This window comes from Cydia splendana, chromosome 2, assembly GCF_910591565.1.
Source record: "Cydia splendana chromosome 2, ilCydSple1.2, whole genome shotgun sequence".
Classification (NCBI taxonomy): domain Eukaryota; kingdom Metazoa; phylum Arthropoda; class Insecta; order Lepidoptera; family Tortricidae; genus Cydia; species Cydia splendana.
In genome coordinates, this window is record NC_085961.1 from 14,226,233 (window position 1) to 14,253,219 (window position 26,987).

The 26,987-nt window shown below is 35.2% G+C and overlaps 1 protein-coding gene across 2 annotated transcripts in view; it reads right to left on the bottom strand.

Moving 5' to 3' along the window:
• Positions 1 to 26,987, bottom strand: part of LOC134804532 (uncharacterized) — a 121,108-nt gene that overhangs the window by 35,878 nt on the left and 58,243 nt on the right. For both annotated transcript variants that reach the window (XM_063777638.1, XM_063777628.1), the window contains exons 2-3: positions 9,988 to 10,080; positions 4,547 to 4,734 (exon numbers count right to left, since the gene is read on the bottom strand). In XM_063777638.1, coding sequence (XP_063633708.1) covers positions 4,547 to 4,734; positions 9,988 to 10,060 — 261 coding nt within the window. In that variant the 5' untranslated portion in view covers positions 10,061 to 10,080. The remainder of the gene's footprint in view (positions 1 to 4,546; positions 4,735 to 9,987; positions 10,081 to 26,987) is intronic.

Here is a 26,987-nt window from a genome sequence, read left to right on the forward strand (position 1 = left end):
TTAATTCGGGCGCCTGGCAGCTGTTCAGCGGTGGGTGTGGGAGTGGATGGGCAACAAAGGGGTTGTAAAATCAATGGAAGGTGTGCAATTTATAGAGCTCTGAGTTTGGTGTGATATAATAGCTAATTATGTATTTAATTCAAATATAACAATGCCAGGCGTTTTATTTGGGTATGATTCAAAAGTATGATTCACTCATGCCTGGAAAATTTCCAAGTGAATACAGTTTATTTGAATTATATTTTGCAGTTTTCCGAAAGACCCTGTAATTTTCACTCGCTGTGAGTCAGGTGAAATTTGCTCGTGATCTTCCTGCAGGCGCACAAGTGATTGTGTATTTACATCACCTGGCACTATTTTTCCCCCAAATAAAACGCCTGGCATGGTTATATTTGAATTAAATACATAATTAGCTATTATATCACACCAAACACAGAGCTCTATAAATTGCACACCTTCAATTGATTTTACAACCACTTTGTTGCCCACCCACTCCCACACCCACCGCTAAACAGCTGCCAGGCGCCCGGATTAATTAATAATGATAGTATGGCATACTAACTAGAGGGATTTCGTTGCTCTATAATAGCATACCTATTGCCGTGGCTAGCTCTTAGACCAATTCGGGCTCTACAGACTTCATTAACATAGACTTAAAAGATTTAATGAAATGAAAGCTTGAAGTATAATGACTGTATTATTGTTAAAAATACTGACCATTCACTTCGGGCTCACAAAAAACAGCTCTTCAGTAGGTACCAAAATTGGAAGCATAAATAATGTCTCACTGATATTGAAGCTGACTTGGTCATTTACTGATTTATATTTTAGTGAGAGCGTTTGAGGAAGTAAATATATGTATCTAACAATGTAACCTATTATCCTGTCGCATACCTACTTCTGTTGTTTCTCCAATAAATAAAATAAAATTTACATTATAAACACTTACTATAAAAAGGGCGAATTGATTTTGTGTGTATTGTAAACAAGATCGAGTTCCAAGTGAGAATGCGAACGATAGTACTAGTGCCTGTGGTGACACCGATATCGTGACAAGCGAATCTGAAGGTCAGTGACTCCGTGACGGTGAACTGTGCCGAAATATCGGGAACACGCCAAAACAAATATTCAGGTAAATAAATACCCTGTTTTCATTAATATTTAGAATTTATTACTGATAACACGAAATATTAATTAACCTAAATAATAATAATCAGGTACCGTAAATAATACTTAATATTTAGGTAAAATAGCCAACTTTGCCTCCGGGGATTGCGCAAACTCGGATTACACGCATTTCGGACGAAATGAAGGTTTTAAAACAATATCCAGCTTGCTGGGAATTGATTCCTCAAAACAGTACAGAAATACACGCAGAGCGCCAGGTATATCGGGCTACGCCCGACTCCTTTGGCATGGAGGCGCCTTCGGGGCCCGGCTTTGGAACGCGTGCCTGGTACGTCGGGCTACGCCCTACTCTTTTAGTATGAGGGCGCCGCAGGTGCCCGGCTTTGGAACGCGTACAGCGAGCCTCGTACTTAATGGTTCTAATTCGATTTTTTTTAAAGAAAATCTAGTTTTTCCGAAATAACGGGCAAAGTTAGCTAGTTTGACAGGATACACACGACGGCAGGCATATCAAACGGTATCACGATATGACGGTGGTAGGTACTGATGAAGTATTAAATTTCATCTTCTTTGTGAATTCATTCATCGAATTCGTGAGCATAGATACAACAAATACGATAGATCTAGATACGATATAACTTAAGACCGGGATCATCATTTCCGAAACGTTATTCGGCTCAATGCCTCCTCTAATGAACGCAGATCATGCGCCATTGAATTCCATTTACAATAGTGAGCAAATTAACTGACAATTAAATTTGAGAGTCAAATGATTCGGCCCAATTAAATAATCAAAGAGGACTTATATTAAATTTGTGTTTAAAGGTTAGATAACAAAATTTACAATTCATGAATTTCTTTTTATTTGATTTAACAGACTCGTATTGAAACGCCAGCAAAATTGAAAAACTTCTAATGTAAGAAGTTGTCTAGTTATTACTTCTGAGATACTCAGTCCTTTATTTAGACAGTTCCATTCCACCTGATAATTATAAGTTGAACAGCCTTTTATGTCAAGCCGTCTCTTCTTCAACAATCCATTGAATGTATTTACTTGGTGTAAAAGAGGGGTGAATGCCAGGAAATAAATCATTAGCACATATAACAATCGTTACACGACGACCATTTCAGCAGCCTACCTGACTAATTAATGGCTCGCTTAATACGTTCGTAACGAGCTACGTTTATTTACCTTGTTGAGTTGGCCTAATGTGCTTTGGGCTAAGCGCTAGTTTGTACTGGGTGATTAGTAAAAAATCAACGGTTAAGCGCGTATGACGTAATGGAGTGTAGGTACAAGCCTTCCTACTAGCGAGCGCTTTGCAGGTAAAGCGACTAACTCTTAAATGCGAGTAGAAAGAATGAAAGAAAAAGCGAGTGTATGGGTACTAAGAACCTGACTGACACTGCATTTTTCTTTTTGCCTCTTTATTACATTTGAACATTAATAAGTAATTATTAGTATGTTGACCTTTGCGACGGAAACGTAGCATGATAATATTCCTTTAAAGATATTTAACATGCCCGAGTGTTAAATATAAAAGAAACAAAAGGCTTTCATTAAAGTCAAGTAGAATTATAATTCACCTTGTATTTTCCGCTTCTTTGGCTCGGCGCATATAATTACCATATTATGAGTTTGCAAATTGCTTAATTTTTGCAGAATCGACTGTTTATTGGGGTTCCGGTGTAATTAAATTTGCGCGAAAATTAAGATTATTATGTGCGAGCCACCCCGGCTCGTACTGAAAATTTTAGCAGGTAATGTGAATTTCCTCGAAGTTCAGTAAATACCTACATACTTTGTACTAATTACAGTAATTAATAGGGTTTTATAAGTATTTAATAGTAGTTTATGTGACTGCTACATAATGAAAGGCATTAAAATACGAGTGTGGGTTTATGAAACGAATGAAATGAGTTTCATAATAGTATCACACGAGTGTTTTAATGCCTAATTATGTACAGTTACATACACTGCTTTATCTACACACATATTATAAACTTTGTATGATATATTCACTAACCTCATATTACAGCCGACATTGGGGCACTTTCCTCTCTGGCGGAACTCGCGGATATGAGATGGCGTCTCCGAAATATCTTTATCGCACATTTTACACGAAACTTTTGTTATAGTTACTTTAAAAACAACAAAACAAATTATTTTTTACTTACAAACTAATTAAAAGATAAACTGTACGTCAAATGGCGGCAAATGAAAACTTTTTTCACGCATGTCACGCATCCGTAGTTTTTTTTTTTAATTCAAAGACAAACTAGAGTCGGGGTCGATTACCATATCGTCCGATACCAACTTACAAGCGAGATTTGTCAATATTGTATGCAATTGTCATTTGATTTCGAATAAAACGTCATCTCGACTGATATTAGAATAGGGGTCAAATCAAATTGCCTTTTTTTCCAGAGATGTTCGAAATTTGAATGTCATTACCAAATCGATTTTGATATAGTAATGAAGCTATTACCACATTTTCACAGATAAGAAATTTGCTGTAACAAAACAGTTTATCGTAATGTGGGTCATTATTTACGGATTTTGAAGGTATCATAGAGAGTTTATGATATGTGTGTAGATAAAATAAATTATTTTACACCATGCATGAAATAAAGCATCAGATAATTATTAGAAAAACACAGATATAGATAGGAGTTATTTTTAAACAACAAGTTCTATTTAATAAATCATAAGTTTCATATAAATTCCATATTAGCAAATCGTTTCGATAGTTCTAAAAAAGTAACTGATTTGACTAGTAGGAATATATCCTATTTATTAAATGTGGTTTGAAAACGACAGAAAGTAAATATAGTAATAGTAAATCAGAATGAAAAGTCGAGAAATGGTCGTTGCAATGATAGCATAAACCTTGACTAACAAACTCGTATTGAAGCGCCAGGATAGTTTGCTCGTTGAAAATTGAGTATGCGAAAACGCTACTGATTTAAACAGTTTAACCTTGGAAAATTCGAGGATTTCGACACGAGAAGAAAACTTTACCGTCGAGCAACACGTATTTATAGGGTTCCGTAGTCAACTAGGATACCTTCTAGTTTCGCCATGTACGTCTGTCTGTCCGTCTGTGGCTTTGCTCCGTGATCCTTGGTACTAGAAAGCTGCAATTTGGCATGGATATACATAAGTACATATAAATAAATCATGCCGACAAAGTGGTAAATTTTGAGGTGAAGAAAGTCTTTATTTTTAATTATGTAAATCGATTTAACACAAAAAATAGAGTTGGTTGATATTAAGTAAATATTTTTGACGTTATAAATAATTCATAAATCATAAACGTCCTACTGGCTTGGATTTGGTACCTATTTATATCGTCTCCTACGCAGATGGAGCTGAGAGCGGAGGCTAGTAAAATTATTTATAAAATGAAATACTTACAATTCCATCACCAATATTTCTAATGACACACGGTAACAGAGCCGTGGAGCCGATTTGTGAAGTCACAACCGTGTTGTTTTCAGTTGCGAAGTGCTTCTCAGGCGTGTGGTAGAGATCGTCCAGCGCCGGGAACGTGACAGTCAGTTCATTGTGTTCGGGCTTCAGTGTTGGGGGAGACGATGTTGGCGCTGGGGACAATATGGCATATATAAATATTAAGAGGATAGTGGACCACTTTTGTATGGAAAGGCGGTTGTTTCCATACAAAAGAGGTCCCCATTTTGCATGCGCATTGCACAACTTATAAATGGGATCCATTCATGAAATGGGTAAGTATGCATCTGTGGAGCTTGATGCACAAAATTAACTTTTAATTTCGGTATTTGCACAGTAGGATATGAACCCAATCAATATGAAATTATGTAGGTACTATAATATAAAACCATCATAAAACTGTTATAGAGTTTGGGGAATTTTTTGTTAATGTTCATGTATGTTTTTTTTACAACAATAAATTAAAAAAACCCTCCCTGGATATTAAAATTATGGAATAGGTTTGTCCCTTAGTTTGGCTTTTTTTTTTATTATCATAAACGATAGGAGTCAATAACATATTCCATATACATTTCGTTAAAAGCTCCTAACTCTATCTAATAATAATTTAACAACCGAAAATAATCACACACACCTGTGGTTAATATACATCAAATGATGTACCTAAAAATATTTTGTATAATGTTAATATCCAGAGAGGATAATGGGGACTACGGTTGTGTGGAGAAGCGGTCGTCCCCTTTCCTCTTAAATTACGTCAAAAGTTATACATATTTAGTAACCCCCTTATTCATAAACGTTTACTAAAGTTGACAAGCCGATAATAATCGTTTGTCCCTTTCCATCATACCAATACGTCGGAAAGGGACAAACGATTATTATCGGCTTGTCAACTTTAGTAAACGTTTATGAATAAGGGGGTAAGTAAATAAGAATTGAAATAATTTGCTGTGTAGACAGATCTATAATATTATTATTTACTAGTACATATTAAAAACTATGACGAATGTAACGGGATTTATTCTTCCCAATATTAATATTTGTGCATTGTTATTTGGATTTAATTGATTTTTCAAATTACCTCCGACGTTTCGAGGGTGGCGTTATCCCCGTGGTCCCGGAGGTAATTTAAAAACTTAATTATACGTAATTAAGTCCTGTTTTAGTAAATAATAATGAGTACAATCGTGAAAACTTAATTCCGAGTTTTAAATTTGTTGTTATGTACGAGTAGGATTGGTAACTTTTTTTTATAAACATATCAAGTTTGCTGCCGGTCCAAGTACAGTCACCTGCAATAATATGTTACTCTTTGGAGGCCGCTAAAATATGTGACACGCTCTTATGGCTCTACAAATAAAATCGTGTCAGATATTTATGCGGCCTTCGTTGTGTAACATATATTGTGATTGTACAACAGTTGTAACAGCCATTGGAAAACAATTTTTCAAAATTGTTTCGCGACCAATCAAACTTCTTAGATACATCAAATCATCATTTTGGTTAATGTTCCAAAAAGCAACAAAATTTCCGCCAAGTTGGGAACAACTTTGAGTGAAGCATAATAATATTATTGGAATAAGCTGTTTTTGGGAAAGTTATTATAATGCTTGTCCCAATATTTGTTCACTTACCTGTTTAGTCTAAAGTGTCACATAATTTTCTTAAAACGGAAAAGCATAAGTGATGTACCGACTTATTTGACTCAACTAGCCGACTAATCGGTGCTCGGATGACGAATTCGTCGGCCAACTAGTCGGCTAGTCGGCAAGTGCATTAGTTTCGTCCAAGTTCGGTTGCATTTGAAAAACAATCAATGCTCCTTCTGTTGCGCTATGCATTATACGTACAGTCACCTGCAATAATATGTTACACAACGAAGGCCGCAAAAATATGTGACGCGCTCTTATTGCGCTACACATAAGATCGTTTCAGATATTTTTGCGGCCTTCGTTATGTAACATATTATTGCAGGTGACTGTACCTATTACCTTAAAAGCGTTCTCTACAGGTACAAAGGCCTATCACAAGGATCCTCATTTAACTTCTGTCTTTTTTTTATTTTACGATCCTGACACTAATCATTGGTAATAGTATTAATTTTGTAATTTTTACTGCAAAAATATTTAATTTAACTACATAATAAAAATGTCATGCGTTTTCATATCTATCTATTTAAAGATTTTAGCCCTTAAATGTAAAGTTACTGTAAATTAAACTTTCAATTAATTAAATATTTGAAAGCTTGACGATAATCGATTTCTATTCAGTAAGAACATGACATCATTTGGATATAAAGAAAATCGAAAATAAGACGGATACAAAGGGCAGAAAATTAAATTGCTTCGGTCCAAGGGTCTGCCGTAGGAAGCGCGTGAAGAGGCCCGGATTCAAAGAATTAATTACACATTTCCAGAATGTTGTCGCGACGTAACAAAATTGCGTTTCCGACTGAACGTGTTACTACGTGACGCAAGTGACGAGAGCACATAAGAGCAATATATGTACATTGAGTAGGTTCAAGGGATATTATTTCCTACGTCATGACAAGAATGGAAATTTATTAACTTATCTACTATAGTCTATACTATAGTCATGGTCATAAGTCACTACATACTTATCAGTTATAGTTTTTGTTATTTACATTTAGTTATTTTAATAGAGAAATAACTTATTTATACCTACATTTATTAGGCGTTTCTTACCGTAACCCAGTTAAAAATAATAATTTAGTATTTAAGACAGGCAGAACATTACTGTGTTAGGTACTTACGCCAGTATTTTTTGGGTTCCGTACACAAAGGGTAAAAACGGGACGGGACCCTATTACTAAGACTCCGCTGTCCGTCTGTCTGTCTGTCCGTCTGTCTGTCTGTCACCAGGCTGTATCTCCTGAACCATGATAGCTAGGCAGTTGAAATTTTCACAGATGATGTATTTTTGTTGCCGCTATGACAACAAATACTAAAAACAGAATAACAACAAATATTTAAATGGGGCTCCCATGCATTAAGTCCCATACAATAAACGTGATTTATTTGCCGTTTTTTGCGTAAATGGTACGGAATCCTTCGTGCGCGAGTCCGACTCGCACTTGGCCGGTTTTTTCAACACGTGTTTTTTTTCTTTCACAGGTTAAAAGAAACAACTTACATTAAAGTAAGTAATTGTTTTACACCGTATATTATCACCATCCTAAAACGCAGTTTCTATGAACATAGGCCAAGCACAGCTCGTGAAATGGGTGCCTGCGAGATTGGATGGCCCGCATTTGTTTTTATTTCGGCCGGTGGCCTCAAGCGGAACACTCACTGGCGTGTCGTGCTCGAGTGACAGACTCGAAGCAACTGACCGATTTTAGGAAGAACATTTTGTACAACGATGGCCGATAAATGCAAAACCATTGTGGCACCAGGAAAAAGCTGCAGATTTTAAATTCAATCCTTATGGAAGATTGGTTTTACGAACTATTTATTTATGATAAGGGAATGGTTTTTTAATTAGAACTCTCCGGATGTACAATTTTACAGCAAAATTGAATAGTGGTCCAAGAGGATTGGCAGGAATACCTACATAGAAAAAAATGTACTGTAGGTATCTTTTTTGTGTGTAAGTAAAACTTTTGATTTAATCAGTAAGTATATTTACTGTTAGTCTAATATACTTGTATACCAGCAAATATAAAAGTAAAAACAGTCAATTTAAATCAATAATTTTTAAAATAATAGTTTTCCATATTAACGTCCTACAAATACACTAAATTAGGTTATAACAAAAAAATTATCAAATCTCTATCAAAAGCTTCTTCCCGTTGTATTAAAAATAAAAAATATTAGGCACTGCAATGCAAACTACAAGCATATGTACCAGAATTGTATTGCAAAAGTGATTGCTGCATGCAGACAAAAAGTATGTTCGACAACATAAAAGGGCCAAATCGAAGGCACACGTAGAGGACATGGACGCCGCTCGGACTTCGCGTCCAATAAAATTTTAGCTCAAAAAATCCATTGGTAATTTTTAACGTCCGTCCGCTTACGCAACAACTCCCTTGAGTCGCAAAATGTAAAAACTTTAGTGGCAAGTGTGTAAATCCCTCTTTTTTTTATCGTCGCGTCGTATTGAAATTGAAACTTTTCTTTCTTTAAATTTCTGTGTGGAATAATTTACGAGAGAGAAGAAAGTTACAATGTGATTTCAACTTTAGCAGCTCATTTCACTTTTTCTTTATACATTGTTAATTATTATTTTTAACGTAATTGTTTAATATTAATATTGAACTTTCATTAATTTTAGAACAATAATTTCGTTTGACATGTTTCTTACAATTAATTAAGTAAAATGTATGGACGGTGACTGTTAGTTATTTACCGTAAAACGGGGTCAACAGAAATCGCGGGGTGAATAGAGAAATTTTGAACTTTTTCTTTCAAGTTGTTATATTTAAGTACGTACAACTCTAGACTCAGAGTTTTTGGAATACGTATATAGTAGACTATTTATTCTCTACTTTGATACCAAAAGAGCTTAATCAAACTGCATAAAAGTTAGATTTTTTTAATTCTAAAGTAAGGCTTCGCCGAAGTAAGAAATGAAGCCTGTCTGAACTTTGGTCTAGCGGTAAATGTAGTGACATTAACAAAGTAAAAATTAGCTAACCTGGTAATATAGTATCTGTAGTACCTAAATAATAAATAATATCACCAATTTTCTCTATAATGAAGCATTTTCTTACAAAAAACTATCAACAAGCAATTTTACATGATAAAGGGGTCAGTGGACACGTATATGGGGTGATTAATAACGCCATAGGGGGTGATTAGATACCACAAAGGGGTGAAAAAACACGCCTTGGGGGTTAAAAGACACGAAAAAACAATTTTGTATCAAATAACTGTTTAACAGATATAGTTACTATTTGCCAATATAGTATCAAGATAATAATGACCAAATTCGATGCCTATGACTACTAAAACTGAATTTTTCTATTCACCCCTTTCTTGTGTCTATCGATCCCGTTTTAAGAATATGGCGAAAATAGGTAGTTTTCTTTGATTTTCTCTGAATTGGGCGGGTAAAACTTGATTTCACAAATGCAAAATTGAAGAACTAACCAAGACTCAAAAAATGATATCAAAATTGTTGCTTTTATCATTTGATTTATTGGCGAAAATCGTCCTTGAAGTTGAAAATCGTGTCTTTTCACCCCGTTTTACGGTACTCGTTTTTAAATAATAATTGTTCTTGAAGGTCTTTCTGCTACCTAAATTCTTGAGCAGGTGTACCGTGAACGCAAAACAAAATATTTTTTGCACCAGCGGTTACAGGTTTCAAATATAAATACTGGGCAAGCTTAGAAAGCGCTCAAGTATTTTTGTCATAATTACCTTCTCCAGCTCCGATGACGGTGTGAATAAGGAGTACAACGACGCAGACGCACCGCTGCCCCTCCACCGGCATCGCGGCCGCGGGATCTAGGCCTGAAACAAGCAACAAATCAACACTGATTATGTTTGTCTCAAAAAATCTCGGGAATATTAAATATATTAAAAATGGGTCACTCACGTATTTTCCTCCTCCTCCTCCTCCTCCTCCTCCTGACAACAACTCCTGATGACACTCCTCGGTACGGAGTGAAACATGTCGAGCGTTTTTCGACTTAAAATAGGTACGTGAGTGACCCGTTTTTAATATATTTAATATGACTGTGTCTCACGGAAGTTTTGTTATTAAAATCTCGGGAATATTAAAATGTGATTTTATCCGATGCTTTCCCCATCCTAAGAAAAATAGTAATTATGGCGAACTTGATTTTAAAAATCGGACAGGCTATACAATTAGCATAAAACGAATAAATCAAGTAAGATTTTTTTTTTGTGTTTGAAACTATTAACATGCATAAAAATACTTCCCTACCTAACCTTAGCTTCAACTTGTTTTGTTCACCTTTGTCATTCGCGGCCCATTCAGAAGAGAATGCGGATGATTAATTACTCAACATTTGAATTCATTCGTTCATTCATTTAAACACGCTTATCTATGAATTTGCTAAATGAAATGAATTTTAGAGGGTTTTCGACAAGATTTTTCTGCCCTGATGGGTCTGTTGAGATAACTTTGTACCAGTAAAATTAAATGCTGTTGTGTACGGGTAGGTACCTATTATCAGTTGCTTTTTTTACAAAGATTAGAACAAACTCACAACATGCTTTGTGCGGTTAGTTTTTAACTGACTCCATAATATACCTACATACAAACATTAACGCTGAAAACAATACTCTTTTTTTTTGGGCAGTCGTGTATAATAGAAGATGGAGGCCTCATACAAAGAACAAATGATATTTGCGGCATCTTTTCGCGTTAACTATAAAATAATAGCATTTTTAATTACCTTTTTAAGAAAACATCCCGTTCAAAAATGTAATATTCGGAATATCTAATTTTGAACCGTAAACAAACAATATTTCAAAGGAGCCACAAAAACTAGATTACTCACCGTAGGCACGATCATTAATGGCATCAATTCATGCCTTTGGGGCATGGCGGTCCCTAAAAGGTTCTGTATGGGGGCAAAGTGGCCTATGTTATGCTGCTTTGGTCAAGGCGTAAACGTGTTTGCGGTCATCCCTTTTTGAAGTAAGCTTACTTACTAATTTTACTGTTTGGGAGGAAGCGTTAAAAGTTACAGTACCTAACCATTACATTCAGAAAAAAGTACAGAAAGTCGTACCTTATACAGCGATGACACATTACGTGACTAATATTTAAAAGAAAGTCTTATTATATCAGGACCTTACGCATTTATGTTCGTATATTAGTAAACGTAATATAGTAACCAATACAATTAAATTAAAAACATAAAATAGTAAAGTCCGACTAAACGAAAAGTAATATTCGTCAATTAAAGTTTTAATAAAAATTCTACAATGTTGCCTTAACTAGACCGTGATGGCCTTTAGACAAGACTTTGCTTTTAATCTTACTTCGTCTGGATTTCCATTAAGGTGAGTAAGCGGAGCGTTTAGCGTAAATTTATTATTTTTGTTTTGAAAGCAGGCTCAAATAATTCACAACAGACTCAATTTATGACCATATTATTACTTAATTTTCAGTCTATTAAAATACTCATAAAAAACCAATGTACGAAATCTTGTTTAAGATTGCTTTGGTGAATGTATTTTTTCCTTTTAATTTTGTATTAAACAATCGTAAGAATTTTAACAGTTTAATGTTGGTAGCCCGTAATAATGTTTTTTTATAGAAGTATTTTTATGCTAGGTTCTACGATATATGAAAAATAATGAGGGCATTTCCCAGAATAGGTAAGTACCTAAATAAAATATTTATATATGTAAGTTTGATAAAAATCGATAATGATTGGTAATAAACGTATTACTAATGTTACTTCTTGGAATATTCATTAGCTAGCCTAGATACAAATAAATTAACATAAATATAAATTAACATTTTTCTATATTTATTATTCTTTTCTCAATATATTCGTTACGTACGTAATACGTCTACTCATAATAGCTGCTTCTTCTAGAATGCCGGCTCGCATACCCGTTCCGTCTGACAGCGAGATATGATTCTAAATTCAAATATGTAACTGTTGCCGTCACCGCCCAAAAGAAGGCTGTACAGGTTGCACACCTTTACAGTACCTAGTAACATAGACGCTAAGCTAGACAAATCCTTGTTCTCAACACCGAGACATAATCTCTGTGTAATCCTTCTCAAGATTGGAAGCGGTCGAGATGGTCTCATGCGAATCCGCCTCAGTATCGGAAACGCTGTTATAAAAGTCTTAGTCTCGCCCCGGAAAACAAAAAACAAGTAATCATTCTGATGATTGTTTCCTAAGTCTTAAAAGATAAATTTTGCGGTACCTTTAAGGCGCACGTTGTGATTTTGTAGCTGCCAAAATAAATAAAAGAAAAGCAAAGAATAATATAGTATTATTACCAGGGGTCGGAAACCGGTATTTGCTCCATACAAAAATACCGGTATTATTACGTTCGTTTTCGTTCTTTGGTTTATTATTTCATTTTTAATGGAACAATCTAATAATAATACGAAGTTGTTACCTAAATACATGAATCAGTCCTACGTCCAGAGCATAAAATAATTCAAAATATTGGGCTATTTCGGGGTTTTAAAAAAATACCAGTTCCGAGCCCTGATTATTACCGATGTTTATAGATTATATCTGGTCAGTGACTAACAAGCATAAAGCCTGCCTTGAACCTGCTTATAGTAACGCTTACTTAAAAGTTACGCTAACTTTTAAGTTCGCACACACAAAACAGTAAAGAATCAAGAACATATTTCATGTATTTTTTGTGTTATTTTTTTAGTATTATTTATTAGAGATAAATCACAATTACATAATATTTTGATCCAAAATCATCGTTAAACCAGAATGGTTTGTCTCGATACTCCATTCCGCAGTACTTAAATAATTAAATATACAATAGGTACTTAAAACACATCTAAAAATTGTTGTTAATATGGAGTCTAAAGTTAATGGAATTAAAACAAACATACCCCTTAGCATGACTTACGTTGTCGCCCGCGATTCCATTATTATGCCGAGCGTGACTTCCAGCATGGAGTCGCCCGCGACAACGGAAGTTATGCTAAGCGATCATTATTAAATTCCATGCCAACGAAGTCGCGGTCAACAACTAGTAATACCAATATACCATCCATATATAGTTCCTAATCAGACTTAAATTGCGATAAAAAATATTAACATCTTTCTGATTTAAAACTACCTACACAAATTGTACAAACAACATAAAAGTGTGCCCACTTTCAGATATACTTATAAATATATGACTCCTTACGAAACCATTCTTGCCAAGAATGAAGTTATTGAAAAATCCTACAGATCCGCCAGCCAGTCTTTTGCCATCAAATTTTATTATACCCTTGAGAGCAATGGTAGGAATATGAGGCTACATGAATTCCTATCAAATGTTCCTCGGTTGAAATAACAGTTTGCAATAACAATTACAGTTTTAATGCCAGCCTGAGCACAAAATGTCTTCCATTTAATAAAAACCTATCGGATAGTGAATAGAATCACGCGTTACTTTGCGGAAATCCATATTAATTAAAACGAAAATATTACTTTGCTAATCCGCGAAAAGATAACGTGCTAGTCAATCAGTGCTAACCCGTTATACTTACTTGCGTATTTTTACATGCAATTAATATTCCCACCCTCCCACCGCAAAAATAAATACGCAAATAAATATAACAAACCACCACCAAAAGAATAATCCTCGACACGTGTTTCGCCTCTCTACGAGGCATCCTCAGGAGTTGTTGACGGTCTGACGCCCGGCAACGGAATAACCTGTCTAGAATGGTCGGCCATATTTATACCTTGACCACTCCCCCTACTGTGCAAGTGTGAGTGAGATGGGAAAATTCGTAATAACGGCGATGACGCAACATTCAATTGTTCGTTAAGAATCATGCCCCTATTGTTGTACCTAATTATTGCCAGTTGTTCCAGAACACCCAAACGCAATCCCTTTTCGCAAACATGTAAAATATCAAAAGAATGATTCTCAGATAAAGTGTGACCTGTATCTAATAAGTGCTTTGCAAAATTGGACTTCTCTGGATGATTATGTCTATATGACGCAACATGCTCTTTGTACCTAGTAGTGAAATTAATTGCAATCGTCACAGGTAAGCTTATAAACTCCAGACTTTTTCCCATTCTCGATCTTATCTTTGCCATTGCAAAGCTTTGAGTACAAAGTGTTATTTGTCTTAAAGGCCACAGGAATGTCGTTAGACTTTAAAATTTTGTAAATTGCATCAGACAACTTGCCAACATAAGTTATGCTCGCTTGATATTTCTTAATCGGTTCAGAGGATCGTGCTGCATACAACATAATGTTGACTATACTATTCCGCTTTTTTCTGATGATACCATCCACAACAGACTTATGGTAACCATTTGAAACTGCTAAGTGATAAATATTATTTAATTCAGTCTGATAGTATTCATCAGAAAGAGGCACAGTCAACATTCTATGCACATAACAATGAAAAGCAGCCAACTTATGCTGCCACGGATGCGTGGAAGAATCCGGGATAACTGTATCGGTATGTGTAGGCTTACGGTAAATTTTGAACTGATGCCTGTTGTTTACTTTAGTGATTGTTAAATCTAGAAAATTCAGTGAGTTGTTACCTGTGACGATTGCAATAAGGTGTATATGGGGCAAACGGGCCGTAATTTCACTACTAGGTATAAAGAGCATGTTGCGTCATATAGACATAACCATCCAGAGAAGTCCAATTTTGCAAAGCACTTATTAGATACAGGTCACACTTTATCTGAGAATCATTCTTTTGATATTTTACATGTTTGCGAAAAGGGATTGCGTTTGGGTGTTCTGGAACAACTGGAAATAATTAGGTACAACAATAGGGGCATAATTCTTAACGAACAATTGAATGTTGCGTCATCGCCGTTATTACGAATTTTCCCATCTCACTCACACTTGCACAGTAGGGGGAGTGGTCAAGGTATAAATATGGCCGACCATTCTAGACAGGTCATTCCATTGCCGGGCGTCAGACCGTCAACAACTCCTGAGGATGCCTCGTAGAGAGGCGAAACACGTGTCGAGGATTATTCTTTTGGTGGTGGTTTGTTATATTTATTTGCGTATTTATTTTTGCGGTGGGAGGGTGGGAATATTAATTGCATGTAAAAATACGCAAGTAAGTATAACGGGTTAGCACTGATTGACTAGCACGTTATCTTTTCGCGGATTAGCAAAGTAATATTTTCGTTTTAATTAATATGGATTTCCGCAAAGTAACGCCTGATTCTATTCACTATTTGAAAACGGCTTGCGTGGCCGAACAGGCACGACTTTATGTCAAACTAACCAAACAACATCGTGCAGCTGTCCTGAATGTTTGGTTTAACCAACAGTGCAAGCGTTTGAATGTTGTTCCTAATTACATCCATTTCCGCTGTAGTAGTACTTCCAGGGCTGCTAAATTGGCTATTAATAGAGCTCAGAGAATATGGTTGAACGAAGAATCTCGCCTCTGGTTTTCAGTAAGGGATAATTTGAAATTGCATCTTAAAGTGTTATATTCAGAACTTTCATTTAAGTTGCATAATCTCGAATTCGATATTCTGGACCAGAAGGCGAGATACTTTGCTTCTGAACTTGCACACCAGATGTATACTACCCAGCTTAACAAATTGCATAGGTTAACAGAGTCGAGTTCTGGTTCATTGTTAAGGAGAAGGGATGTGCAAGTAACAACTCACCATGTTTTCCATCCTCGAGTCAAGAATTTAACTAATGTGGAGTTCTCAGAAAATGAAATTGGGCTTTACGATAAAGGTTTGAAGTACAATTTCCAGACAAAAATTACTCAGAGAACATTAGAAAATTTGGCAGTGGATTCTGAGGTTGCAATAGTGCGGGGCCGTGGTGATGTAGATACAAAGACCATGGTGGCTAATGTTATCAAGAGTACTAGTCCAGCACAGGGTGCGTGTGTTGATTCTGATGTTTTGCTGCTGAGATCTATACAACAGAATGTGCAAGACAGTGATTTGGTGGTTTCAAAGGCAGACAAAGGCAACTGCTTTGTGATTATGGAGAAGGGACAGTATAATCAGAAAGTACTAGACCTTATTCAAGGAGACGGATTTTCGAGATTGCAAAGAGACCCAACTCCAGGGTTCCAGAAAGATCTGAGACAAGCAGTTAAGAATTCTTCGTTTGTTTTTGAAACCGAACATCAGAAGAATATGGTTGTGCCTATGAATCCACGAGCTCCTATTCTTTATGGACTTCCCAAAATTCATAAGGATAATATCCCAGTTCGTCCAGTGGTCTCATATTTGGGTGCGCCAACTTATAATCTGGCAAAAAGGTTGAATTCCATTATAAGAGACAAGTATCAGTTCCAGCCGAAATTTTGCTTGAAAAATAGTTTGCAGCTAATAGAAAAGATCAAGGACATTAGCATACCAGATAATGCTGTTCTTCTTTCATTGGATGTAGACAGTTTGTTTACAAATGTGCCATATGGAGAGACTTTGGAGATTCTTAAGGGTCTTTTTGAAAGGCAACGTTTACATCCAGGGGAAGTAGATGAATTGATAGATCTAACAGCGATTTGTATGAAACAAAATTATTTCAGATTTGGGGGACAGTATTATTTGCAAAGTGATGGTTTGGCTATGGGTTCACCACTAAGTCCTTTAATGGCTGATATTTTTATGGACCATTTTGAGAACCAGCATATTGTGGGCAACAATAATATATTATACTATTTTAGATACGTGGATGATTTGATTATTTGTTGGACGGGTAGTATGGGCCTGCTGGATGCATTTATTGCTGAAATTAATAGTAAGCATCCAAAAATTAAGTTTAAAAAGGAACTAGAGCACGACAACTCACTGAATTTTCTAGATTTAACAATCACTAAAGTAAACAACAGGCATCAGTTCAAAATGTACCGTAAGCCTACACATACCGATACAGTTATCCCGGCTTCTTCCACGCATCCGTGGCAGCATAAGTTGGCTGCTTTTCATTGTTATGTGCATAGAATGTTGACTGTGCCTCTTTCTGATGAACACTATCAGATTGAATTAAATAATATTTATCACTTAGCAGTTTCAAATGGTTACGATAAGTCTGTTGTGGATGGTATCATCAGAAAAAAGCGGAATAGTATAGTCAACATTATGTTGTATGCAGCACGATCCTCTGAACCGATTAAGAAATATCAAGCGAGCATAACTTATGTTGGCAAGTTGTCTGATGCAATTTACAAAATTTTAAAGTCTTAACGACATTCCTGTGGCCTTTAAGACAAATAACACTTTGTACTCAAAGCTTTGCAATGGCAAAGATAAGATCGAGAATGGGAAAAAGTCTGGAGTTTATAAGCTTACCTGTGACGATTGCAATAAGGTAAGGTCGGTTGGGGCAAACGGGCCGTAATTTCACTACTAGGTATAAAGAGCATGTTGCGTCATATAGACATAACCATCCAGAGAAGTCCAATTTTGCAAAGCACTTATTAGATACAGGTCACACTTTATCTGAGAATCATTCTTTTGATATTATACATGTTTGCGAAAAGGGATTGCGTTTGGGTGTTCTGGAACAACTGGAAATAATTAGGTACAACAATAGGGGCATGATTCTTAACGAACAATTGAATGTTGCGTCATCGCCGTTATTACGAATTTTCCCATCTCACTCACACTTGCACAGTAGGGGGAGTGGTCAAGGTATAAATATGGCCGACCATTCTAGACAGGTCATTCCGTTGCCGGGCGTCAGACCGTCAACAACTCCTGAGGATGCCTCGTAGAGAGGCGAAACACGTGTCGAGGATTATTCTTTTGGTGGTGGTTTGTTATATTTATTTGCGTATTTATTTTTGCGGTGGGAGGGTGGGAATATTAATTGCATGTAAAAATACGCAAGTAAGTATAACGGGTTAGCACTGATTGACTAGCACGTTATCTTTTCGCGGATTAGCAAAGTAATATTTTCGTTTTAATTAAAACCTATCGGGTATCGTTTCGTTATCACCATTTTTAGGGTTCCGTACCCAAAGGGTAAAACGGGACCCTATTACTAAGACATCGCTGTCCGTCCGTCCGTCCGTCCGTCCGTCCGTCCGTCTGTCTGTCACCAGGCTGTATCTCACGAACCGTGATAGCTAGACAGTTGAAATTTTCACAGATGATGTATTTCTGTTGCCGCTATAACAACAAATACTAAAAACAGAATAAAATAAAGATTTAAATGGGGCTCCCATACAACAAACGTGATTTTTGACCAAAGTTAAGCAACGTCGGGAGTGGTCAGTACTTGGATGGGTGACCGTTTTTCTTTTTTGCTTTTTTTTTCGTTTTTTTTTCATTATGGTACGGAACCCTTCGTGCGCGAGTCCGACTCGCACTTGCCCGGTTTTTTTATTTGTATTAAGCAATGAAGAAAGATTTGTTTTACTATTAATTTTATTACATAAATAATATAAAAATATATTGAATAAATAAATGAATATTATTCAGTAATCATACACAAATCAAATTAGTCCCACAATAGGTAAGCTCAACTACCAACTGACCTTCCAACTCCAAGGGGAGTCTAGGTTTTATTGTGTTTAGACCAGTTACATCACGATGTTTTCTTTCGTCTGGTACAACTATAATCTCTCACTTTAGTACAACATTAATATTATTATATATCATGCCATAAACTATACATGGAGCTGGAATCGCGCTGAACTTGTAAGCACTTTTGCTAGAGCAAGATAAGTATGATTAAATATAACAATTTTTTGTAGTTATAATAGCCTAAGCCTGATCATTAAACTGAGCCACACATAACAAAGTTATATCCTGATGGCACGGTAATTTAATTGCAAATAGGAGGGACAAAACATTACCTATTCATAATTTTATTACTTACCTTATTGTGGTACCATATATTTACGCTTTCAAATGGTGGTTACCCAAGTATGGACGACGCGTCAATCGCCAAGTGCTAAGTACAATCGACTCCGATCTACCCTATATTCAAGTTTTTAAATTAGGTGTGCTATGGTGTTCTTATATAAATAAGGCCTCTTCTTCTTCTTAGGGTTCTTATGTAGTGTTGTGTTCCTGCCGGTGAGTAAGGTTACCAGAGCTCAACGGGGGTGCGGAGTGTTAGGGCCGGCAACGCGCATGTAACACCTCTGGAGTTGCAGGCATTCATAGGCTACGGGACTGCTTATCATCAGGCGAGTCGTATGCTTGTTTGCCACTGACGCAGTAAAAAAAAGGCCATAAAATTTGTTTTTTTCTAAAGCCCGTGTAATTTAGGCTGAGTAATGACTTCGTAAACAGATTTCAGACTAATTACATTTTAGGATTAAACTGTAGAAGAGTAATGATTTCACAAGAACGTGTACATTTTATTTAAAAAATTGCATAGATGTTAAGTTTTTGGTACGAAAAAAAAACTAGGTAAACGGATTATTAAATTAAAATACACCCCGACGGTTCAAACCGTTTACAGCAGTAACCACAAGTTAATTGGAAGACACCGTTGACCACGAACGCTGAAAAGGGTTTAACATTGAAAGCGTCGGACAGTACATACATTATATACGATATAATTCGTTTACATAGTTTATTTCATGAGTATCGCGGCAACCGAAGAAAATATTGAGCTTGGGTGTTTTACAGCTACGTATATAAAACTGCCTAGGTACTTACCTACTATTAAAGTTGGAATTGAATTCGATGTCGTTATTTGAACATTTAATTGATTAGGTTCCTAAGGTTAATTAATCTCTTTCTAAGAATTTAGGCATAGCGACGATTCAATGCTGGAAACTTTTAAAATGATTTAAGTTTTTTAATGAATGTATTTGACTTGTTTTTAATAGAAGTTAGTTGTGTAAGTATATATTTATTATTTGTATAGTTTGATATTCATAATACGATATAAATGCTATTAAATTGATTCATGTTTGTTTGTTTAAATACTTCTTTACTTAAAATAAATGACTACAACAACTACTTACTTAATTCATCCAAAAACGGAGAACATAAATGCTTACTGCATAATAACTAAAGGTTTAAAAAAAATGCGATTTTGATGCTCTAATACTTGGGAAATAAATTAAACACCCACTTTATTAAAGTTCTTCATATGGCGGAATATGTTATTCCCTATTTGGACGTAAATCATACGGAATGGCCAATAAACTCCTTTATGGGAGTTTTCTGGGTCTTTTGAGGGTCCTTCTCCTCTGTTCCCCTTTGCGCGCTTGGTATTGGAACAATGAATGTAAACAACAATTTAAATTTTTAACGCTAGTCGCAGAATAAAACATTAAATTACCCTAAAGCGATATAACAAAAGGTCCACAAATTGGTTTGAAAGCGTTTTAAACATTTATTACATTTCTTTCTTTACCCTATTTTGAGTGTCTCACATTTGGGCAAAGCCCCTCATTTATTAAAAAATATACACTTGAGTTGACATCAATACATTTTAGTAAACATCAAAGAACCTAATAAATCAGTTTAAAATATCGTAACATAATTTTTGTGCACATAATAAACGACTTTTCAACTTAAACCCATTTTTGTCGTATACCATACTGATTTCTTTCCGTCGTGAGTAAAAAATAGAGCACATCAAAACTTGGACATGATACAAATTATATTAAATCCGTCATAAAGTATATTTCTTATCGCACGCAAACCCGGGAAACCCGCGTATCACTGTTCATAAAAAATAACGGTTTCGTTTCCAAGTAATTGGTTTTCACGATTTACTCGCTTATGTACGCGTGTGCTTGGAGATTGAGCGAGATGGCTGCGTTAAAGTGAACTCTTATAGAGGGAGTCAGTCTATAACACAGTTAAATTAACTTCTAAGAGGTCAAATATGCTTAATTATGATTATTGACATTGCGGTCTAGCTGAGTGACAATCGTTTATAGAAAGACCAATCGAAACTTAAATAGTGTACAAAAATGATCACGTGACTCTCCGTTCGCATCTGTCATCCTGATACAATGAGGACTTGAGGAGGCACACTGAAAGGTTAGGACAGATGTCGCCCCAGGGTGGATTTCATCACAAAAAATTTCACCATACAAAAAAATTTTTTTTTAATGTTTAATTTAACACGATTCTAGCTGGGTAAAGTAATAGGGGGCTGTATATTGAGGATAATTATGGAATTTATACAATCATTTGTGGCTTATATTTGAAGTTATCGCTTTCGGAAAATAAAAACGCAAGATGGTGATGACAATCATGGTATGGTAATGACTCTTTTATAGACGGTAATGACACTGCATGTACGGTAATGACGATTTGGGAACTAATTTATATATGTATTAAAAACGTATTAAAAAAACAAAGACTTTTTTGAATTGTAAGGCTTTAGAACTTTAATAAACATTACAAATAACATGTTTTGGAAGATAAGACTAGCTACATAAATTATTTTTAGAAAATTATAAAAAATACATTTTATTCATATAAATAAATATATAACAAGTATTTTTATTGTATAATTTTAAATAATTTATGTTCCGAAATAGGCAATTTATGTATTCATTTATTTTTTTGGGTTTTTTCAATGTTAAATCATATTAACAATATTGTACTCTTATTATCAGTTAAAACCCGCATCTTCTTTTATCTACTGCATAACTTGGTATTTATATCATATTATAAAATTGCTGGCTTACCAGTGAGCTTAATTTTTATGATATATTACTTTTTTGATAATTTGATTCATTGCATAAGTTTGTATTTTTGTTGTTTTATAAATTAACTTTAAAAATAGCTATAATGATTTAAATCCATATATATGTTGTTTAATAGCTAAACATTAATATATAATCAGTGTTTTATAAGTTGCAAGACCCCTACTTGTAATGCATGTCATAAATTACAAAATGTTAGGTATTGGGTCCGGTGACTACCCAATGGTATAATTATTAATTGCTGTAATTATATACATCAATTAATATAATATTATCAAAAAACATAAGGCCATCACGATAGTGAGCCAGTACTGTAGCCTATGGTCGATTAAAACTTAATATATGTTGCTTGTTTAAATACTTTGTTTTAACACGACTAACATGCAATTACAGACTCTAAGTTGCACGATTTACATTATTAGATAATAAAAAATAAACATTTGTATGTTCTAAGTTCTAAGTGACCTAAATTTTGCCTACTTCAGTCAAAATGTTATTTAAAAACTAACCATCCTCTAGTGTGAAAGAAATAGTCATATCTTCTTCTACATTTATTCTACATTTATAAGGTAGACATTATATAGTGTTAGAAGACATCGAGAACGTTTTTCAAACATACAGCTTAATTTCATAATGAATTATAGCAAAATAACTAGAAAAGTTTCTGAGAATCGTCATCACCATACACATGAAATCATCACCGGTCGTCATTTTTTCCCGGTGATGATGGGTATGGTGTTGACGATTTGAGAGTTTCTTGTTTTTATTTCTAGAATACGAATAATAGTAGTTAATGTCTATGCTACACAATAAACTTCATGTAGTTTGCCATTCATTTCAATAATTATTTCTAATATATCATTTGTAACTTTTTTAAACCAAAGCATAACGGTGATGATGCTCTGTTGTGACAAACTACGTTTTACAAATTTGTTCGTAATATTTCTCACGATTCAATCATGTGACTTTATAGTGAAATCATTTTTGGCTTTCTATATTAAAGTGAAAAATAGGGCAAGGACCTTTAGCGGTATTTCGTTGTTCATACACGGAGATAAGCTCACATTGACATTACCATGACGGTGTTGACGAATATTCGTGACAAAATTTTAAATATTTTTAAATGTACTTTCTCGGTGAAGGAATTATTGCATATTTTTTCATGTGTTAAACAACAACATGGAAAAGATATAAGTAAAAGAAAAATCGCAATCGTACGATAGGTATGCTATAATTTTCACTGCAAACAAAAAGGTTCAGATTTTTCCGGTAGACGGTGATGACTTTAGACACATAAAACATTTTATATAAAAAAAACTATTAAGTTATTGGATATGGTAATTGAAGGAACATGAAGATAATAGTTCTTAAAAATATATAAAAAAAGTTGCAACTCGCACAACCTACTAGTTTTTTTTATAAAGACCGAACCATAAGTTTTCGCAGGATTTTGAAATCCACCCCCCAGCAACCCGACGTTGTTTACGATTTGTGACAAGTGTATGGTTGCGAATTTTTTACTAATACTTGCGATTTATCAAGAAAAATGTATTCATTTATGACTGTACGGGAACTGCAAACCGAGCTTCGAAGGAGAATTGCTACAGTTGGTGGAAAAAAGGCTGATTAGATACAAAGATAATCACTTAAAATATTTGAGGTTATATTGTGTATTTTACCGTTTATTCAAATTTTCGAAGGCTCACGTGCAGTTTTTCCTTTTATATTACAAGTGTTCGATCGAAAACAAAGCTTTGGTGTATACCTGGATCACCTGGATGTACAAGAAGGCGTTTCATATACGCCCGCCCTACGACACGTCAGATAGGTACACAAAGTCGTGATGCGTACGGAGTACTTACAGCATGAGTGGCCAAGCCATTATGCCCTAAATTATGTACTACTTCATTAAAACTTAGCTTACCTGTGTATTTACTCTTTCCAAAATATTTATTTTCCTTAAAATGCAGCCTATTAAAACGGTCTTTGTCATTTGCCTTAGTTTTTCATACTCAAAGCTTTTTCTCACCGATTTATGCATAAGTATCGGGTCCTTGGGAATAAAGGGAGATCCTATATTTCCACAATTTGTCGCACAATATTGGAGTATTTTGGAGAAAAAGGAGAATGTTTACAATTTATTTGATAAAATGTATGTGATTTGACAGTGACAGCAACTCCATTACGGAGGCGCCACCTGGCGTGATAAAATGTCAGTTTGCCTCCTCATTTTTAATTTATTTCCTCTGTTAATTTATTGAACAGTTAAACTGACTGAGCGCTAGCGAAGGTGTCCGTTTCAACTTATTATTATTATATAATTATAGGCGAGCAGCTATTTAGCTGATGAGCCTATGTCACACAGTGTCCTTGTCACAGTGAACTTGGGCAGAAGAGTGAGAGAGTGAGGTCCATAATAACACCAAGACTTTACCTGCAGAGAGTAGCGAATCCGAAAACCGTCAAACACAATGACAGCTAGAGTACTAAAATCGATCCTGTCAGTAAGTTTTGAGCTATATACCTATTACTATAACATGAGTTTTAGAGGGGAAAATAACGTTTATGTGTTAAAAATGTGTGCATAAATAATTGAGATTTAGAACGCACCTTTACAAAACGGCGCATTTGGTGTCAACGCACGGTTTGGAACTTTTCTTGATTCCCTATCACTATTTGCACTTTACATCAAGCACTCGTATGCTACTCTATTTTTATTTCCGCCATTTTGGGATCATTTATTACGAGCCAGTAATATTACGGTACGTGTAAACTGTATTTCAGTTAAGCCTACTGTCAGTTAACCGAGCTTAGCAGCTTACCGACCAATTTAGTGGTGCCGAAAGAGCTTTCGCCAAAACCGAAGTTTGGGTGACGATCGCGGGGACGAAGCAGTTTTAGTGTTACTTTAACACGTCTTATTTTATTATTTAGTCACGTATTATGGACCGAGCGTTAGCGAAGGTCTCCGTTTCAGCTTGAGCAAAAATGCTTTCATGAATATGTCCAGATGTTCTCCTCTGCAGGTCACATTTCACAACTAATTCTCGGGATGTTTTTTAGTAGGTTCGGTAGTTAGATATTTTTTTTTGTCGTTTAGTTTTTTTGGGAATTGTACAAAATGGTGGAAATTTACATAAAAGACTTAAGTGTCAGTAGGGTCTCTGGCACTTAAGACCATTGTAAGTTCGCTATGATAATGACTCAACGAGGTAAATATATATTTATTTTTAAATTTTATAGCTTACCGCGAGGTACACAGCTCACAGAGCCACTAGTTTTATATTTTTGATCAATATATAAAAAAGAATGTTCTCAAATTCATTGGAATCTTTTTATATCTCTTCTCATTACGACAAGATCTATTTAATTATGGGCTTTGAACTCGCTTCACTCGTCAAATATTATATGTATGGCAATTTGGGTATTTTCATACGATTTCCAGCTAACATGGTAATTCAAAAATTAGGTAAATAACAAATTCTTTCAACTGTTTTTGTCGTAATGACTAAAAACAAACTTTTGCACTACGGGATTTACCCTTACCCCCTTATTTATTAAACTTTACAAGCATCTCGTGGTTACTTTATGTTTTATCCCTTTCAGAAATACATAAGGCTTGTAGCGCGTTAATGAATAATGCCATTAATATACAGGGTGTAATCGTTAAGTGTAGCCAGGCGATAATTCCGTAAATATAACAGATATCAGAAAACTTCAAATTGATATCGAAAGTGCGTTACCCAATGAGTAAAATTACATTAACAACTTTTTTTAAATAATCGTAGAAATATCCCAAACATTAACTTCAACCGTCGGGTGAGTCGTCGTACTAAATGTATGGGAGGGTTTGAAGTTAATGTTTGGGATATTTCTGCTTTTATTAAAAAAAAGTTATTAATGTAATTTTACTCATTGGGTAACGTACTTTCGATGTCAATTTGAAGATTTCTGATATCTGTTATATTTACTGAATTTTCGCCTGGCCACACTTAACGATTACACCCTGTAGGGCTACCGCCAATACCGAAAATCGTCAATTGCGGGCATTTTTCTCTGTCACTCTAATTACGCCTTCATTGGAGTAAAAGAGTAAGATCCCCGCAATTTGCGAATTTCGGTTTTCGCGGTAGCCCCTCTGTATATCAAGCGTTGTATTTGCATTGACGAAATAACATAAAAAAGTTCTCCCTATTTAGGTTTGCAAAATTTATATCGGAGAAAGCTGAGCCTCTTGATTTTTTCCTCTTGAGTAGGTACTTTATCTTGGTTATAAGTGGGTGAGTTTTATTCTCGGCCACAAACGATGTAAATGCGACGATAATAGGGCTGCTGGTCTCAACTTAATGATCGCTATCCCTTAACTGGGACGAAACGATCATATTTCAAGATTAATCACATTAATCTAAGAGCGGTTTACTCAACAAACACCCTTCTCGTGTTACGCGCTGGTTAGAGATGGGGAAATCGTGTACAAAGACTAAGTTATGATTTTAAAATAGCTACACTGTTTTTAATCAACATTTGCCTTAATACTAGAAATTATATTTAACACCGTATCCTGATGCATCATGTACATGTATACAATATTATTTTTATATTGCCTTATTATCTATTGGCACTAAGAAAATATTCTTAGCTTACAACAGACGGAGTACTTACTTACCCAGAGTATTGACTTCTAATAAAGACGGCCCGTCTTTATTAAGGCCGACGTAAGGCACTAAGAATGGTGCTAGTTTAGCGGTGTCACTCACAAATTCGAGCCAATCGTGCAGTCTATACCATTCTTACTGCCCGTAAGGGTCTTTAAAAATATGTCAATGCCCCAGAGGAACAAGATATTCGATTTATTGCATGTCCGAAAAAGCTCGGCCAAGTTTTTTTTTCTTATACATTCTCGTCTAAATGGCTCTTCTACATTATAGATATACCGTAATTGTTAGTTTATATTTAAATGCTAGAGCGAATATTCAAATGAGCATGTAGATTAAATCGTATGCAGATGTTTCAGCCAAAACCAAACCCTTTAATAATATATTAGGGAACCCATCTAGCTTGTTATTGTAGTGCTTTTAAGCAG